At 44.3% G+C, this 2,500-nt stretch overlaps 1 protein-coding gene across 5 annotated transcripts in view; it reads left to right on the forward strand.

Annotated features, from left to right (window-relative positions):
• elmo2 (engulfment and cell motility 2) overlaps positions 1–2,500 on the forward strand; it is an 18,183-nt gene that overhangs the window by 9,224 nt on the left and 6,459 nt on the right. For all 5 annotated transcript variants that reach the window (XM_017450103.3, XM_047149613.2, XM_017450105.3 and 2 more), the window contains 3 exons: positions 950–1,058; positions 1,272–1,408; positions 2,384–2,500. The exon at positions 2,384–2,500 is cut by the window's right edge and continues 47 nt beyond it. In XM_017450103.3, the coding sequence (XP_017305592.1) occupies positions 950–1,058; positions 1,272–1,408; positions 2,384–2,500 (363 nt within the window). The remainder of the gene's footprint in view (positions 1–949; positions 1,059–1,271; positions 1,409–2,383) is intronic.

Below are 2,500 nucleotides of genomic sequence, written 5' to 3' on the forward strand. Positions count from 1 at the left end.
TGGCAACTTCTGCTGTCATTGATGTGTGAGTGTGTGTGAATGGGTCACTGAGAAACAGTGTAAAGTGCTTTGTAGAACTGCTAAGGTTAAAAGGCTCTATATTAAATTTTTATTTCGTTGTACAGCTGTGCAATGACAAAAAAAAGGCATTCATCATTATCATAAGTGCAGACCATGTATTTACCATTTACAAGCTCATCTGTGAAACATGGTGGAGGTAGCGTCATGGCTTGGGCTTGCATGGCTGCTTCTGGAACATTCTCACTAATCTTTATTGATGATGGAACGACTATTGATGATGGTATCAGCAGAATGAATTCAGAAGTTTACAGGAACATTTTACAGAGAAACACATCCGAATGAATCAGGAGGAACTTCATCATGCAGCAAGACAACGATCTAAAACACACTTCCACCTCAACACAGAACTTCATCAGCGGGAAAAGTGGAAGGTTTTAGATTGAACAAGTCAATCAGCAGACCTTCACCCAACTGATCAACATTTCACCTCCTGAAGAGGAGACTGGAGGGAGAAACCCCCCGAAACAAACAACTACTGAAAGAAGCTGCAGTAAAAACCTGGAGAAGCTTCTCAGAATAAGAAACCAGCAGTTTGGTGTGAGTGAGTCTCAGGATTGATGCAGTTACTGCGAGTAAAAAGAAACGCAACCAAATATAAAGTGTTATTTACTTGAAGATATTCGCTCACCTAAAAATTGTGTGTTCTGATACAAAAGGTTCTGTGTTTTATGGTGTTAAACACGTCTAGATGTAAATATCAGGAAATAAAAGCTGAAATCCTCTCGTCTCATCTCCATCTTTTCATGTCAAACACAGATGTCTTTCGTGTAGAGCACACACATGTGAACCGGCCTCGTGTTCCTATAGTTTCTGAGGGGACTCTGTGTAAGTGTTTTTATATCTGTGTGTGTGTGTGTGTGTGTATCAGATTGTTCTGGAGAACAGCAGTCGTGAGGATAAACACGAGTGTCCGTTCGGTCGGTGTGTGATTGAGCTGACGAGAATGTTGTGTGAAATACTGCAGGTTGGAGAACTACGTATGTAACACACACGCAATACACACACAATGCACACACATAATACACACACGCAATACCTACACGCAATACACACACACAATACACATACACAATGCACACACACAGTATACACACACAATACACACACATAAATGACTTTTAAACACACACTAAGATAAAGTAAATGGAAAAGTTAATATTGTGTGTGTGTGTGTGTGTGTGTGTGTGTAGCAAATGAGGGCTGTAATGATTACCACCCGATGTTCTTCACTCATGACCGAGCGTGGGAGGAGTTTTTCTGTGTCTGCATCCAGCTGCTTAATAAAACATGGAAGGAGATGAGAGCCATGACCGAGGACTTCAACAAGGTGTGTGTGTGTGTGTGTGTGTATACACTGATTCATTCATTTATTCATTTTCCTTCTGCTTTTCCTTGTGGGGGGTTGCTATGGCAACAGGCTGAGAAGGTCAGTCCAGATATCTCTATCCCTGGCCACGGACTCCAGCTCCAAGCCCCATCGCTCCACATGTGTCCATCGCTCCCAGCATCGGCACTGAATTCCGCCAGGAGCACTATGTAGTCAGTGGAGGTTCCCTCTTCTGCATCTCCTCCACTTTCTCCAGGAATTTGCTCCGAACTGCTATTTGGATTTTACGCAGAAACAGCAGTCAGATTTGTCCTTCCTGAGACTCGAATCCTCACTGAGGCAACCCTCTTGGGAAAAACTCCAGCTGTGAGGTCCTCAGCCTGGGATTGATGAGTATCTCCACACCCTCTTGAGGGACTTTTGAAGTAGGAGAGAGTCCAATCCTGATGAAGAAGTGTGATATTGGAGCACATGCTGCATGTGTGGATGTAAAAACCATGTAGTCCAGATCTTTCCATCTCACATGCTATCTCAGGCTCTTTGCCAGCGAGGTGACATTCCACAAGCCAGCAGTTTCCCATCCTTCAGCTTACAGGTGGTGACACCACAAGATGGCTACTCCTTTCCACATCAGGCAGAGTGTGACAGGGTTATGGTGGTGCCCTGGTCACCAGACGCTCGGCTGCAGACTCCATCCCCAGGTCTGGCTCCAGGAGCGTGTACTGGTTGCCCTGATCTGAGCAGGACATGCTTAACCTTTTTCGTACATTTCATAGAGGTGTTTAAGATCGCTCTTTGTCTGACCTATCTCCTCAGATCTGTTCTCTAACGGTGGATCTACTGAGAGTGTGGGACTCACAGTGACAGTCCTGAGGTTCACAAACCCCTGCAAAGGTCTCAATCGATGAGGGTGTGTGTGTATATGTATATAAATATGTATATATAAAAATAAATGGTGAATGTGTGTGTGTGCAGGTGATGCAGGTGGTCCGGGAGCAGATTGTGCGTGTTTTAGCGATGAAGCCACTGACTCTGGATCAGTTGAAGGTGAAGCTGTACAATTTGAGTTACTCAGAAATCCTGAGACTGAGA

The sequence above is a fragment of the Ictalurus punctatus genome, chromosome 21 (assembly GCF_001660625.3).
Source record: "Ictalurus punctatus breed USDA103 chromosome 21, Coco_2.0, whole genome shotgun sequence".
Lineage (NCBI taxonomy): Eukaryota > Metazoa > Chordata > Actinopteri > Siluriformes > Ictaluridae > Ictalurus > Ictalurus punctatus.